Below are 15,743 nucleotides of genomic sequence, written 5' to 3' on the forward strand. Positions count from 1 at the left end.
AAAAAAATCTATCCTTAGAAAAACTCGAAATCGTCAGATTAAGAGAAGGTAAGTTAAGTACATGCAAAACAGTGTATATTTAAAAAATCTGACGATTTGAGCGGGGCTTAAGGAAATGGGTGAGTCCCAAAGTGTCACAAGAAAAATGCGAATATTTCGCGAAATGAATGACAGATCGAAAAAATAAAAAATACGTAGGTACTTAATATTTTTCAAAAATCTTTCGAATGATATCAAACACGACTTCCCACGGAGAGGGGTGGGGGGTAAATTTAATATTTTAAATACAAATCCCGCGATATTTCGCGAAATGAACATCAGATCGAAAAACTGAAAAATACATTTATTCAATATTTTTGAAAAATCTATCGAATGGCACCAAACACGACCCCCCACGGAGGTGGGGTTGAGGGTTACTTTAAAATCTTAAATGGGAGCCCCATTTTTTATTGCAGATTTGGATTCCTTACGTAAAAATAAGTAACTTTTATTCGAGACATTTTTTCGAATTATGGATGGATGGCGCTATAATCTAAAAAAAGATTGTTGGAAATGGAAAATTAAATTAAAAATGGACAAGTCCCCACTAAAATGGAAAACTTTACTTAACTTTTTTTGGTTTTAGGACCTACTCTTCACAACCCAATAGGTCCCCAAAGCGCTCGAGTGACTGCAGATTTAGCATACTTTGCTCCCCTATCATAAAGATATAAATACATACTCATTAAAATAAAAAGTAAGCACTCAAATCGAAACTCTTAGTAGAAATGATCACCAGAAAAAAAAAACCAAAATGGATGACTAAGGAGATTATAACACTGATGGATGAACGTAGAAAAATGATGCACTAATGTCCGCTTCATGTCACAAATGATGCACCAAGATATATATGTCCACTTCATTGACTATACTAATACCTTTGACAATGTTAAGCACGGGAAGTTACTGGAAATCTTGCAAAAACTAAACATTGATCATAAAGATGTTCAAATAATATCAAGATTATATTGGGGGGTTAAACAATAATAATAAATAAAACTCGAAGGCTCTCTGTCAGAGGAAAGTAGTCAGAGTATTTGGAAGGGCTAAGGGATGAGTATTTAAAGGAAATAAGTATTTTCACCCCTATACTTTGGTGGATCAAGCAAGTAAAAATCTGTTAACAGCACTGATGATGAACTATTTAGTTCGAAAACGTTCTGTGTTGCAAGTTTAAGGGATATTTTAAATTAAATATATGCCTTTTATAAAGGATTTTAACTATTTTTTTTATTTAGAAGGGTGTACGACAGGAGTGTATTCTCTCGCCAATGCTATACAATTTGTACTCTGAATATATTTTCCATGACACATTAGATGATGCGGATGCCAGAGAAAAACTGGTGTTACGGACGCAGTTAAAAGAATTACAACGCTGAAATGGCACTGGGCGGCACATGTTGCCAGAGTCAAAGATGGAAGATGGACCAAGAAAATTTTAGAATGGAGACACCGTCAAGTTTAACAGGAAAGCGCTGTTGCCAAATAAAAACATATTTATCTACCACAGCAACTACTGGTTATACTGCTTCTCTTTATCTTTAAGAGTGCGAAACAAAGATGGTAAGTGTCAAACTAACATTGTCCTATATAAGGTTAAGTAAGATTTTTGTTATTTATTTTTTTTTCTTCTTCTTTTATAGCCTTTTGGAGCTGTGCCTTTTTAGCCAACAACATTTCTTAAACTTAACGAATAACTAAATCTATTCTTTTTCTCATAGGCATCTTTCAGTGCGTCACAGTTTTTTGATTTCTTTGTAACGCATTAAATTGTATGTGACAGAAAAAAAGGCACGTCCGTGATTACAGACATTTATAACATTTATTCTAGTTGTCGATAGATGGCGCTATAATCGAAAAAACAATTATTTACGAATTATATAATATATCTATTAATATAGGGGAGAGGCTTGTACCTTGAACCGGATTTTTTCAAAACTTCCAGTCCTGTACCTTGAACCACGTAGTCTTTGAACGTATATATTTTTAAAGGTTTACGGGTGGTTCAACGTTTGGTACGTTGAACCACCCGTAAACCTTTAAAAATATATACAAAAAATTGTGTTTTTCAACACTGAACCTCTAAAAATCTAAGTCAAACACATGTACTCCTTTTTTGCCTTTCAGAAAACCCAGCCTGACTTGGTGGTTTAAGTTTGAGCAAGACATCTTCAATGTCAAATTGTTGATCTCTTGGGCTAGAAAATTTGTAGCTGTTCAGAATTCTCTTCAGATACTGGACCGTTAAATCGGGACTTACAGCAGTAACTTGTGCAACATAAAAATGTGTCTTCTTTTTTTGACATTAATTTTGTACGGCCCAACGTACAAACCGTGATAGCGGTCTAAGGTACAAGAGTCGGCCGAAAAGAAAACAAATGTGAATTTAACCTAATAAAACGGTTTTGTTAGATTTCTCACTATATTGTTTAACTACCTGTTAGTTTAGGCACACACTACACACCCTTTGATCTAATTTACGATATCTGTTAACACAAAAATTAAATAAGAAAATTTTCTATCCTATATATAGTTACTTTTCACGAAATAAAACACTATATTTTTACGATAATCGCAAATGATTTCTAATCACGTTCAACAACTAACCACAGAATGACGACGATTGTAGAAGAACTTGATACAAGAAAGACAGACAGATCGCGCGCAAAATAAAAGAAAAATGTCCCAAGGTACAAGCCTCTCCCCTAATCTGTACAATTTATAAGACTATACAAATCAAAGAAGATACCATTTTATAAATGCAATAAACACAATTGATTTGTTTTTATGCCAAATTGCAAATAAAATTTGACAACTGTCAGATTTAACTAAAATGTCATGTTAGAATAAATGTTATAAATGTGTATTATCACGGTCTTACCTTTTTTCTATCATTTGTGACGCACTGAAAAATGCTCATGAAAAGGACCATACCATACAACAAGACTATAAACCTAATCGACCAATCAAGGATAGGGAGGGAAAAGTGAAGTTGGTGAAAAAATAAACTGTTGTTGAAATATAAACTAAATAAATAACATATAATTTGAAAACAATAATTTGGCATTATATTTAACCTACAATATTATGACAGACGTCAGTTACCATTTACCATCTGACCAAATATAATAATGACGTCATATATAATCGCTACTACTTATAGCCAATAAAATGATCCTTTTAATAGGAATGGCATGTCAAAAAAATCTGATTATTCCCTATATATTTTTTCAAAGTTAGAATATGGCAACAAGGGGAAAATTACGTGCATTCCTTATTGTTTGACTTTTCCTATATTCGAATTACGATGTTTCTTTACAGCTGGGTATTATTATTATTGCACGTTTCATTGTATACATTGTTTTTAATTTTCTTTTATAGCCTGAAGATAATTGTTTTAGTAAATATTCATTATGAAGTAGGCGGATATATTATTAACACCTGGGTCTGTTTTTATTAAAATTACATTGGTGAAATTATTGTAGGACTCGTATTAATCGTTTTTGAACTTAAATATGATCTGAATCCGTTTTCTTGTGGTATGTCTAAGTTAAATAGCATGTTTATATGGGACTAAGCCACAATAATTGATTGTGGCTTAGTCCCAATTGCAAGGCAAAGTTGTACAACTTTGTGACTCGCCCATTTCCTTACGCTCCACTCAAATTGTCAGATTATTGAAATATACACTGCTCTTCATGTACTTAATTTACCTTGTCTCATTACCTTATCTTAAAAAACGCGCCCTTATAGTCCAAGTAATGAAGATTAAAATAGGACAAAACCTCGCAGTTTTTACAGAATGGATCGATTTGCTTGAAAATTTGAGGATAAGTAGTGGATAGTCCAAGGATCAAAATCTATATGATGCCGAAAGGAGCTTTTACCACGGGGGTGGTTGCCACCCCATCTCGAGGGTGGAAATTTTTTATTAGATTTTGACCGGAAAAGTTGTTAAAAACATTCATTCTAAACAAAAAACGTTCTATACATTGTTTTGATAAAATTAACAGTTTTCGATTTATTCGCTATCGAAAGTGTTAGTTTTATATCGAAAAAAAAATCAATGTTTTTAATAAGTTTTCTGCTAATAACTCCAAAAGTTTTCGTTTTATGAAAACAACTTTACTTAACAAAATGTACCTTTTAAAAAAATAAACAAAACCGTCTTTTTTAATTTTCTTTAAGACCAATACATACTTTATTATATGTTAGCTCTTCTTCGTCAAATGCTAAATATTGTAGTTTCAAAGTCAAAAGACGGGAAAACTATGCATTTTTCGAGGAAAATTTGTTCAAACTAATTTAAAGTATTTAAAAATATATATCTTCAGAAATAAAAAAAGTCTCTAGCTCAAAAATTAAATGATTTATAATGAAAATAATGTCAGTCCCTATTTTTTTCAGCGAAAAAGTGATCGGAAGCAACCTCCTAATCACCACTCTAATTAAAATTAGTCATTGACCTTATTTGGTCTTCTTTATTTATGAATTATTAATATGTTCTAGAAGTTTGAGCGGCTCAGAATAATTAGTTTAAAAAAAATGGAGTTAAAAGCGAATGACGAATTTTTGTAGTTTGGAAAAAATGGCCTTATCTTCAGAATATAAAGATTAGCATCAGAGATACGATAAAATGTTTCAATATGAAATTTTAGGATAATTAATTCCCAAGAACCTGGTTTGCAAAAATTTTTTCTACGGCAAAAACTGAGTGAGCTATTGACAACTAAAACTTGTAATAACATGCAAAAACCACCTTTACCAACCCTTTCAAAGTCACCTCTTTTTGCGACTAAGGATTTTAAAAAGATTTAATATTAATAGGCTTATAGATCTTGTGAAAACTTACAAAATTTTTTTTACCAAACTTTTTAAGATACAAAATAAAAAAGTTACGGTTAAAAAATCAATATATATTTTTTTGAAAAAAAAAAAAAGGAGAAATCCAAATGGAAGCATAATAATGTATGTTAGTGGTGTTTTTAGTCATTGACCTTATTCATTCTTCTTTATTTATGTATTATTAATAGATTCTAGAAGTTTGACGGCTTCGAATGATTAGTTTTTAAAAAACTGGAGTAAAAAGCGAATAACGATTTTTTGTAGTTTGGTAAAAAATGCCATTTTCTTCAGAATAGAAAGATTAGCATCAGAGATACGAAAAAGTGTTTAAATATGAAATTGTAGGTTATTTAATTCCCAAGAAATTGGTTTGAAAAAATTTTTTCTACGGCAAAAATTGAGTGAATCGAAAATGAGTATTATCGAAAAACATTGATTTTTCCGATATAAAACTAACACTTTCGATAGCGAAATATCTCGAAAACTATTAATTTTATCAAAAAAATGTATAGAACATTTTTTGCTTAGAATGAATGTTTTTATCAACTTTTGTGGTCAAAATATAATACAAAATTTTCACCCCCGAGATGGGGTGGCAACCACCACTATCCACTACTTACCAATTTGGACTATCCACTACTTATTCTCAAATTTTCAAGCAAATCGATCCATTCTGTAAAAATTGCGAGGTGAAAAGCTTTGGTTCCTGGACTATTATTGGTCGTGATGTCATTCATTATAATGTTTGAAGTCCGCGCTATTAATTCACTATGTTTGATATTCGTTTACTTGTAATCATTTTATGGCGAATTTCAGTTTTATAAATCTTTAGATAGTTGATGTTAACTATATACAGTAGGAAAAATGAAAGAATACCCATGAACGAACATATAAAACACGCTGTATTTTCCTGTCACCGTGTCACACAAAAAATTGACCAGCGCAAGTACATGTAATAATAATTATTACATGTACTTGCCCTGGGCAATTTTCTTTGTGACACGGTGACAGAAAAATACAGCGTGTTTTATATGTTCGTTCATGGGTATTCTTTCATTTTTCCGACTGTATTTCATAATAGTTGAGTGTTTTTGTTTTTATGACAGTGTGACAATTTTTTTAAAGTGACCGAAGAGGGTTTTCTAAAGGGCAGTATGATCCATTATGAACATAAATCTTCATTTTTATGATTAGTTTATTTTATAGTAAAAACAGTTCCAGAAAAAATTTTTATAGGTAAACATCAATCAATCTGTAACGTACATCTACCAAAATATACCAAAAGTTCTATTTTAGGCCAGGAACTGAAAGCTTTTCATCTCGCAATTTTTACACAATGAATCGATTTGTTTGAAAATTTGATAATAAGTAGTGGATAGTCCAAGGATCAAAATCTATATGATTCCGAAAGACGCTTTTACCATGGGGGTGGTTGCCACCCCATCTCGGGGGTGGAAATTTTTTATTATATTTTGACCGCAAAAGTTGATAAAAATCAGACAACAGATATTAAATACTTACCATAAAATTATCTTCACATACATGAACACCTTCACAATGACAATGAACTAAAATGTCTTTCATGTCCTTTCAACAAGCGTGTAACCACTTTATTAAACTCAGTTTCTTATAGACTGGTAATCTAATAATTATTTTATTGGGAGGTTTAAATGGTTGTATTTCTAAACAATGTTACTAAACAACACTTATAGTATTTACTTTTATTTTCCATTGTAAATATACACAGTTTTTAAGAGCTCCGTGTGCTCCATATGAAAAAGAATAGTACATGTATGGGCGGAACTATGGAGTACTACGTTATCAGAGTCCAATTCATATATTTGTGTTTAATCGTTTAATCGGCAAAAAGATTCTTTGTCTAATGCCATCTCTCTCTCCACACACGTACACACACAATAGGGAACTTGCACTAAAAAATTTTTTTGCATAAAATTGTTAATTTATGTTTTAAAATGTTATATTCAAAATATTACGTCTTAACAATGAATAGTGTACGTATAGTTTAAGTAACCAATACAGTGAAACGGGTCAGATTTGTAAGTCCTGCTAGTTCCCCTTTAATATAATTCGGAGGCTGGTTGTTTTTTCTGGTGATTAAATATGTAATTAAAAATATTTATTTTTACTTAGATATACCGTTAAAGCAGGACATATCGTATGTACTAAAATTAATTATTAATTAATTAATTAATCTTAAATTAAACAACATTTTACACTCCATTATCGAGCTTTAAATCACACACCTATACTCCAGTAAGACATACTACTGAACTAAAAGTTTTGTAAAACTTGTAAATGTCTGAGGGGATCGATTATGTGGGTGTGAAAAACAGATGTCATCAAACGAACCGCCTCTTAAAACATCTTTGACAAAGAATACCAAATTTTGCCGACCTTAAAGCTGTTTCACAATATAAATTTCTCGAACTTATACAACATATGATCAAAGTTCCGCGCCTAAAATTTCCGTTTCAAACAACTTCAAAAGCGAGAGCTGGGGTCTGACGTCACAGGCCACTCGTACCGTTTGCCCGTTCGGTGGGCTATTGCATTTAATGCAGTTTGCCCATAGATAAATAATATAGTTGAAATATCTTGTTTTACTCTGTGGCAAAACTGATTTTTTCTGTGACAGGCAAAATATTAACATTTTATCTCTGTTGACATGTATCAAAAAGTTCTTTTTTATGAAATTACTTTTGTCGTTTCTTGTGTTAAAGAACAAAGAAGAAACAAGTAACTTAAAAATAAACAAAACTTTTATTAATAAAAGTAAGAGTAACTAAAAAGTATTGGTGCTACTATAGTATGCGGTCTACAGTCGGGTTTCTACTATAGCTTGCGGTCTACCGAGGGATGCGGTGTAAGTATAAGCTGAGATGATAAAGATATTAACTTGTAAAATTACAATGATTCTTCTTATTTATGCGTATTATTAACTTTGTAAAGAAGGATTTTGTTGGCTTTGTACATGTACACGTTCTATCGGTACGCCTGTAATCACCATAATCTTTTCTCAGAAGGGTTTGAACACAATAATGAAAGGCTCCAATAGGTACTAATAAACATTACAATAAAATATAATCTTTATTATAATGCAAATTACACCGTAATCTTTTCCAGGATATACAAAATCCTTCGATTAGAGGTAGGTAGATCAAACCCACGGGACAAACCGTATACTATAATATAATGGTACCAAACTATTGTTATAAAGTAATTGTAATAACTCTTACTTATTTGCCTTGACACCTCGCATTTCTCCAATAGAATAGCTTTCACTACTTTTTATAAAAGTTGCCACCATGAAGACATCAACGATAGGTAAGTTAGTCAGATTGACCTTTTGAAAAACCCTCGTCCGTCATATTATGCGTTTTAAACTCTTTACAAAGTAGCACTCAACTTTATCAATTTCAGTTTAAAACTAAGCTGATTGGGGAACTACTTATTACAATATATAAGATGAACATAAATAATACCTAGGAATTTTCCATTAAAGACGATTAAAATGTAATATACCCGTGATACCTACCCTAATCGCGTTGTTTCCGACTGCTAGCCCGGTTGACCGTGGCCCGTGACGTCGAACCAATAGAAGGACGTTCAAGAGCCTCCTAAGATATTTTAATTTTATAGCATTTTCAAAGCGTCGTAATTAGCGTACGGGTTAAAAATATTTGTTTTTTTTTCGCATGCAAGCGTTTTAAGATTATGTTACCTTATGTTTTTTAATATCATTTTAATATTTAAAAATTTATGCAAGTTCCCTATTCTTATAGTACCTTGATAAATGTAGGAATTTCATACTAGCAAACTAAACATCTTAATCAGTAAAAGTTATACTTACTTAAATTGTCCAAAGATCCATGTAAATTGGTGAGACTAAGCGATAGTGACTTTGTGCCGTTTTCTCTTTCATCGTTCGAAAGAATGCTTTCGGAAATATGGTCGGTTTTAATGATGGTGTTCGGTTTGCACGATGCCCATCTTCGATCGAATTCGTCGACGTTCAGAGTATCCGACGAGGAAGTATTTCTGTGCACTTGCAGGAGATCAGTCAGCATAATATGTAATTGCAATACTTTAGGCCGAGATTCAGCGCTGGTCCAACACAGCTGCATTAAGCGAAATCTGAAACAATTTAATCATTGGTAGATGAATTTGATACACACCATTCAGTTTCTACAAAAAAAAAACAATATAAATAAATAACCATTTCATTGTAAAACGAAACAAAACGTCTTATATTTCAGTTATTTCCGAGAGCATCAAAAGCACTGTAACCGGTTTCAAACCTTATTAGGTTATCATCAGAAAGTGCATATTTGATTATCTCTGAACACACTATAATTCAGGCTGCCAGTATCGATTCACAACGAAATATCATGATGGTGTGGATGTCGTAGCGACATCTGCTAAAAGCAAGCGAAAATTTGGCTTTAATAAAGTAATTAAATAATCTTTATATTAAAAAATATTTAAAATTAATTATTTTATTAAAGCAAAACTTTCGCTTGTTTTTAAGAGATGTCGCTACCACATTCACACCATCATGTTATTTCGTTGTGAATCGATACTGGCAGCCCGAATATTAGTGTGTTCAGATATAATCAAATATGCACCCACTGATGATAACCTAATAAGGTTTGAAACCGGTTAGGGTTCTTTTGATGCTCTTCGAACAAACTGAAAGTACCCCGCACAAACCTTATGGAAATTAAGTCCCAGTGGATTTAGTTCATACTTTGGGAAAATACCCATTGAAGCATCCTGATAAAAAGTTCTCATGGGCACATCTCGATCGTATGAAGGATTTTCAAGATATAGAGGCACAAACTCGGAAAATTATAAGATTTACCGGGTATTCCAATTCCCTGAGTTGCTGGTTATCTGGCAAAATGTAAGTTTGGATTAAATAAAAGTACTAGTGGTCTAGGATTTTTTCCTGGCAATCCAATGGCGACCTTTACTTTGACCTTGACCTTCAACGGACGTCATCTTCTAGAGTTTCGAGGGTTTTCAGCATTAAATTGATATAAACAGATTACTCATGGGTTTTTGGGATCGGAAAATTATAAGATTTACCGGGTATTCCAATTCCCTGAGTTGCTGGTTATCTGGCAAAATGTAAGTTTGGATTAAATAAAAGTACTAGTGGTCTAGGATTTTTTCCTGGCAATCCAATGGCGACCTTTACTTTGACCTTGACCTTCAACGGACGTCATCTTCTAGAGTTTCGAGGGTTTTCAGCATTAAATTGATATAAACAGATTACTCATGGGTTTTTGGGATCGCTAAACACGAATATGTCATCAGAATTGACTTCTAGAGGACGTGGTGGCCAGGGTCACTGCAAGGGACGTCATCTTCTAGAGTTTCGATGGTTTTCGGCAATTAATTGATTCAAATGAATTACTGGAGGGTTTCTTGAGGTCGCTAAACATGAATATGCCACCAGAACCGACTCCCGGAGCACCTGGTTTCCAAGGTAAATGAAAGGGGCTCTTGGAGTTTCAAGGGTCTTCGGTACTACATTGATACAAATGGATTACTCATAGGTTTTTGGAGTTGCTGAACACGAATACCCCATCAGAACAGACATCGGAGTACCTGGTGCCTAAGACACGTCACGCTTTGGAGATTCGAGAGCTTTCGGTACTAAATTAATTTGAACTGATCACTCACAGGTTTTTTGGGTAGCTGAACGTGAATACGCCATCAGATTCGACCTATGAAGCACCTGGTGCGTAAGGCAGGTCTTATTCTGGAGTTTCGACAGGTTTCGGCATTAAATTGATTCAGATGGTATTACTCTTGGGTTTTTGAGGCTGCTAAACACAAATACGCCATCAGAACAGACACCGGAGTACCTGGTGCTTAAGGCACGTCATCTTCTGGGGTTTCGAGAGTTTTCGGTACTAAATGATGCAAGCGTATTACTCTTGTGTTTTTGGGGTTGCTACATACGAATATGACTTGGATAAAAGACTCTGGAGTATAGTGACCACGATGAATAATACTATCGAATATAGTAAATCGATCTTAAAATAAATGAAGGAAAACCATTGTCAAAGTTAAGTTTATATTTATAAATAATTAAAACAATTGAATAGCACAACATGGTTAATTTAGTAAAAATCTACAAATAGGAAAAAAACTTTTCACCGATTTGTACGCTTTCTTTGAACAGCAACTTAGAAAACCTCCGAGTACTCGGTGAGTACCAATCCGTTTGCATCAATTTAGTACCGAAAACTCTCGAAACTCCATAAGATGACGTGCCTTAGGCGATAGGTGCTACGGTGTTTGTTCTGATGGCGTATTCGTGTTCAGCAACTCCAAAAAGCCATGAGTAATCCATTCGTATCAATTTAATGCCGAAAACCCTCGAAACTCCAGAAGAGGACGTTCCGTAGGCACAATGTGATTCGTGGGTCGGATCTGATAGTGTATGCGTGTTCAGCAATCCCAAAAACCTAAGAGTAATCCATTTGATTCCTCCGAAACTCCAGAAGATAACCTGTCTTAGGCACCAGGTGCTCCTGTGTCTGTGCTGATCACGTATTCGTGTTTAGCAACCCCAAAAACCTATAACTAATCCGTTTGCATTAATGTAGTACTGAAGACCCTCGAAACTCAAGGAGCCCCTTTTATTGACCTTGGAAACCAGGTGCTCCGGGAGTCGGTTCTGGTGTCATATTTGTGTTTAGCGACCTCAAAAAACCCTCCAGTAATTCATTTGCATCAATTAAATGCCGAAAACCATCGAAACTCTAGAAGATGACGTCCCTTGCAGTGGCCCTGGGCCACCATGTGCTCCGGAGGTCAATTCTGATGGCATAATCCTGTTTAGCGATCCCAAAAACCCATGAGTAATCTGTTTATATCAATTTAATGCCGAAAACCCCCGAAACTCTAGAAGATGACGTCCGTTAAAGGTCAAGGTCAAAGTAGAGGTCGCCATTGGATAGCCAGGAAACAATCCTAGACTACTGGTACTTTTCTTTTATCCAAACTTCTACATGTTGCCAGATAACCAGTAACTCAGGGAATTGGAATACCCGGTAAATCTTATAATTCTCCGAGTATGTGCTTCTATATCTTGAAAATTCTTCATACGATCGAGTTGTGCCCATGAGAACTTTTCATCAGGATGCTTCAAAGAGTATTTTCCCAAAGTATGAACTAAATCCACTGGGACCTAATATCCATAAGGTTTGTGCGAGGTACTTTAAGACGGCTCTTGTTTCATTTTACAACGAAAGGATTATTTATTAATATTACTGTTACTTCTATTCTGAGCATGGGGGGACCATTTTTCGTTGGAATTTTACCGCGTTGGACAGCCGAGAAGTGAGATGCAACGTTTAGATCTCCCTCAGCCTTCTTTGCTCCAGAAATTGGTTGGTTTGCAAATTTTAGAAACCACGAAGGTGTTACCAGAAAATTGGTCCCAATATAGCTATTTGTATAACAAGGGAGGAAAGTGTAACTTTTCCTCCCGAGAATGAAGTTTACTGCCCGACGCGTAGCGGAGGGCAGTAATCATTCAAGGGAGGAAAAGGCACTTTACTCCCATGTTATACATATGGGTTTTCCACCTTCCTCAAATAACAAGTCATTTTTTCATTTTTACTTAATTTATTTATGTAACTAACCAACAAAATTTATTAGAACTAAAACAACAAGTAGGTACAATATAACTGTCAACTGTCAAATATAAGTCAAATTATTAATGTAAACATTGTTAAATCAAAATAGCAATTTACTGTTTTTTACCATTCTGCAAAATACAAGATGTTTTATAAATAAACGTTAAAATGTATAGATACTTCGTAATAGAAAATAGATATTATACAGGGCGTCAATAAGTTATATTTCATGAATGAAATACCATGACGTCAGGAAAAGTACAACTTTGCTCCCTACAATCAGGTCCGGAAAAGTATACTTTCGGTAGAGGTAGGTGGAAAATGTTTTGTTTTTAATATTGTTTAATTACTTTATTAAAGCAAAACTTTCGCTTGAAAAAAAAACAATACTTTACAGAAGTTGTACAAAAGTTACATTTTGCAAAAGTTATAGCAAATTTTTGATTTTCGAAATTTTAGTCATATTTTGGAATTTCCGAAGCAACAAATGATCCGCCAAAATTCAAAAACTTCTATTTTAAACCTTTGCTCATCTACTAAAAGATGAATACTCTAAATAAGATATTTAATTACCCTATTTTTGCCATTTTTGACCCTTATTTGTTAATAACTAAAATTCTCGTCCGAACGGATATTTTGTATTTATAATGTGTTAGGTATATACACTGAGCGTCAGAGAAAACGGGCACCCCAAAAAATGGGTCATTTTTGATGTATCGTATCTCTTAAACCTGTTGTCCGATTTAAGTAATTTTTTAATATGTTATAACCTTATTCTTTAGCAATATCGCTGTAATATTTTTTCTAAACAGGTAAATTTTCATTATGTACCGGGTGTACGAATCAAACTGTGTTTTTTTCTCTAAGTTCGCAACACCCTGTGGAATATACTATTCTAGCATTTATAAATTACTGAAAATAAAACCCAACCATAGCCTCAGGTTTTCTTAACATTCTCTTTTTTGATTCATTCGCTTAGGTTGGATAATACAAAAGTTAGGTACTTTAACAACTAGCCATGTTTTTCATCATTACAGGGTATTTATATGTAAATAAGTGCGACAAACTTTAAGGGGTAATTCAGCATGAAAAAATAATCACCTTTTGCTCTATAAACATATGTCCACAAATACGGGATGTTGAATTTTTTCTTACAAACTGACGATTTATTTATTGCCTTAAAACCGGTTGAGATATGCAAATGAAATTTTGTAGGTTTTAAGAGATAGTTATTGCTCATTTTTTTTACATGTAACTAAGTTTTATATTCACCATTGGTGAATAAAAATTCTTAATGGAATGTCAAAAAATGTGCAATAACTATGTCTTAAAACCCTCCAAATAACATTTGCATATCTCAACCGGTTTTAAAGCAATAAGTAAATCGTCAGTTTGTAAGAAAAAGTTCAACATCTTGTATCTCGGAAACGAAGCATTGGCAGACACACGATTATAAAGCAAACTGTCATTATTATTTAATGCATAATTAAGTTTGTCGCACTTATTTAGAAACACCCTGTACTGATGAAGAACATGGCTTGTTGTTTAAGTACCTAACTTTTTTATTATCCAACATAAGTTAATGAATCAGAAAACAGAATGCTAAGAAAACCGGCGGATATAGTTGGGTTTTAATTTTAGTATTTTACAAATGCTAGAATATTGCACGGGGTGTTGCGAACTCTGAGAAAAAACACAGTTTGATTCGTACACCCGGTATACAATGAAAATTTACCTGTTTAGCAACAATATTATTACAGCGATATTGTTAAAGAATAATGCTATAACACAGTGGTTCCCAACCTTTTATGTCTGGCGACCCACTTTCTGATATTTTTTTATATTCGCGACCCATCCCTCACCCATGATCATATATATCTACGTTATTCAGCTACTGTAAGAGCCTACGTAAATTGCGATATTTATGCATGTTTCATTGATTACCATAAAGCGTTCGATACAGTAAAGCGCGACAAGCTGATGGAAATATTAACCAATATTGGAATTAACACCTGTGATTTAAGGATGATCAGCAATCTGTACTGGAATCAAACATCCTCTATCCGGACAGAGGCAGGAGAATCCGACGATATCAAAATCAAACGTGGGGTCCGTCAGGGATGTATACTATCCCCACTGCTGTTTAACGTCTACTCTGAGGAAATCTTTCAAGAAGCAGTGGATGATGTTGAAGCCGGAATTCGAATTAACGGAGAATGTATCAATAACATAAGATACGCAGACGACACTGTGGTATTCGCTGACAGTTCTGAAGCCCTACAGGAGTTAATGAACAGAATCGCAGAAGTCAGTCAGAGATACGGACTTTCACTAAACGCTAAGAAAACCAAATGTATGATGATCTCTAAGAGTGAACAGCAATTTGGACGAATCAGTGTGAATGGTCAACAAATAGAACGAGTAAAAACATATACCTACCTTGATACGAACGTCAATGAAAATTGGGACCATTCTATAGGAATCAAATGTAGGATAGAGAAAGCAAGATTGCATTTCAAAAAATGGGAAAGTTGTCAAATATCATGATTTGTCGATACCCATAAAAGTCAGATTACTACGATGTTATAACTTTCCTATACTGTTGTACGGAGTTGAGTCGTGGACTCTCACAGACGCCACCTGCAAGAAAATTGAGGCTTTTGAGATGTGGCTTTATCGTCGAATCCTGAAGATATCTTATACCGACCACATTACTAATGAGGGTGTTTTGCTGAGAATGCAAAAAGAAAAAGAGCTGTTAATCAAAATAAAAACAGCCAAAATCGAATACCTCGGTCACATCATGAGCATCAGTGAAAGATATGGACTGCTGCAACTGGTCTTACAGGGAAAAGTAGAGGGAAAGCGAGGACCAGGAAGGCGAAGAATTTCGTGGCTGAAAAATCTACGTACGTGGTTTAACACAAACACTACAAATCTTTTTAGAGCAGCAGTGTGCAAAGTACAGATTGCCATGATGGTCGCCAACATCCGAAACGGATAGGCACTACAAGAAGAAGAAGTAAGAGCCAAGCCGCGACCCACTTGAAACCTGTCCGCGACCCACTGGTGGGTCGCGACCCACCGGTTGGGAATCGCTGCTATAACAGATAACATATTAAAACATTACTTAAATCGGAAAACAGGTTTAGGAGATACCAGACATCACAAATGCAACCTGGC

The 15,743-nt window shown here is 34.1% G+C and overlaps 1 protein-coding gene across 3 annotated transcripts in view; it reads right to left on the reverse strand.

Annotated features, from left to right (window-relative positions):
• The window catches only part of LOC114326950 (uncharacterized), a 308,181-nt gene that overhangs the window by 84,001 nt on the left and 208,437 nt on the right, over nucleotides 1-15,743 (reverse strand). For all 3 annotated transcript variants that reach the window (XM_050658485.1, XM_028275433.2, XM_050658477.1), the window contains one exon: nucleotides 8,756-9,039. In XM_050658485.1, coding sequence (XP_050514442.1) covers nucleotides 8,756-9,039 — 284 coding nt within the window. The remainder of the gene's footprint in view (nucleotides 1-8,755; nucleotides 9,040-15,743) is intronic.

The sequence above is a fragment of the Diabrotica virgifera genome, chromosome 1 (assembly GCF_917563875.1).
Source record: "Diabrotica virgifera virgifera chromosome 1, PGI_DIABVI_V3a".
Classification (NCBI taxonomy): Eukaryota; Metazoa; Arthropoda; class Insecta; order Coleoptera; family Chrysomelidae; genus Diabrotica; species Diabrotica virgifera.